We start from the raw sequence: 1,324 nt of genomic DNA on the forward strand, positions 1-1,324 counted from the left end.
GTCAGCTTCATAATACAAACCACACAGTTTGGAACAATTTGAGCAAACATTCTTCATGCTTGTTGCTACCATCGAAAAGTACATTTCCCTGCATGCGTCAGCTTTCATCTGCATAAGAGTCAAATATATGAGCATGGTGACATGACTTTTGATTTCACATCAAGGTTTGTCGCCCATATGCATTTTGTTTTCCTCAACAATTAAATTGGCATAAGAGCATTACTTGCCACACAAATATTTAATCCATTAGCAATCTTTTATTTTAGTCCTTTTTAAGACATTAAGTACTTCATTGCAAATACTAACATGAAGAGGAAGATTCAGTACTTGTAATCTTATGTCAAATATTCTGTTAATATGTCTGAAAAAAAATATGCCTGCTATTTTGGATTATATTAAGACATTCAGACAATTTTGTCTGGTCTGTAACTCTGTTTGGACTTTGCTGAAGAATGATTTCACTCACCATTCCTCACGGTGGTGATGGCAGAGCTGAATCTGATAAATGTTGCCCTTCTTCAGAGACACCTGCCCTTCTGCATCCTCTTCAAATGGAAGAAAGGTCACTTGTTGTCTGCCAAAGTCTAGACAAGACAAAGAAATAAATAAAAGGTCAGAGAAGAAAACAGCCTGGCGGAGCCTTCAGGTCCAGTTCTTACCTTTCACTACAACATCTTTATGCAGGGTTTTCCCATAACAGTTTACTTTAGGAATAAAGGTTCTGACAGTGGAGGACCAGCGTTTGTCCTGCTCGTGTGGCTTTGCTGGTGAACACCCGCTGTTTATGAAGGACAACACATCAGAGGAGAGTTCAGAAAGAGGGTCGTCAAACGGGAACCGCAAGTCTTTGCTCTCCGTCTCTTTAACTCCGCAGAGACGCTTGTTTAGAACGTGAGGTTTCTTTAACCACACATCTATCGCCGACCAAAACCCTTCAGGAAGAGTATTACATTCTCCTGGAACCTTTATATCGACGAGTTGTGGCATAGTTGGACATCAGAGACGAAAACGAGCCTTGTGTTTAGACACTGAAAAAGGACTTCCTAGGACGTTTATTTTGTATGTTGATAGTAAATATAACAGTAAAACGTGTACTTTATGATAAAAATGACATAAAACTAGTTCTGACTCTCAGCGTAGCGTAAAAGAAAAACTACTCTTACTTTCCTTTTAATAGAAGAAAAATACATTGTCGCTGTATGATGACGTTTCAACATGCGACATACGCGATATTATGCCATTAGAGGGCGCTGTGTGTCTTTGTCGATCAGCAGTCAATTTAGTATCATTGATTAGTATCAGTATCACTGATTAATAAAAAAAA

General features: G+C 38.5%; 1 protein-coding gene across 1 annotated transcript; it reads right to left on the minus strand.

Moving 5' to 3' along the window:
• Positions 1 to 431: 431 nt before the first annotated feature.
• LOC109954077 (probable tRNA (uracil-O(2)-)-methyltransferase) lies at positions 432 to 1,238 on the minus strand. Its single transcript, XM_020589495.1, has 2 exons — positions 660 to 1,238; positions 432 to 584 (listed from the first exon to the last, which is right to left on the minus strand). The coding sequence occupies exons 1-2, from the start codon at positions 985 to 987 to the stop codon at positions 463 to 465; spliced, it is 450 nt and encodes a 149-aa protein (XP_020445151.1). The 5' UTR covers positions 988 to 1,238; the 3' UTR covers positions 432 to 462.
• Between the last annotated feature and the right edge of the window lie 86 nt (positions 1,239 to 1,324).

Source organism: Monopterus albus, unplaced genomic scaffold (assembly GCF_001952655.1).
Source record: "Monopterus albus unplaced genomic scaffold, M_albus_1.0 scaffold2997.1, whole genome shotgun sequence".
Lineage (NCBI taxonomy): Eukaryota > Metazoa > Chordata > Actinopteri > Synbranchiformes > Synbranchidae > Monopterus > Monopterus albus.

Bases quoted from the DNA above. Each gene is read 5' to 3' on its own strand.
- LOC109954077 (XM_020589495.1), bottom strand. From the start codon at position 987: ATGCCACAACTCGTCGATATAAAGGTTCCAGGAGAATGTAATACTCTT. The intron at 585-659 runs GTAAGAACTGGA...TGTCTTGTCTAG, and splicing joins TAAAGATGTTGTAGTGAAAG to ACTTTGGCAGACAACAAGTG.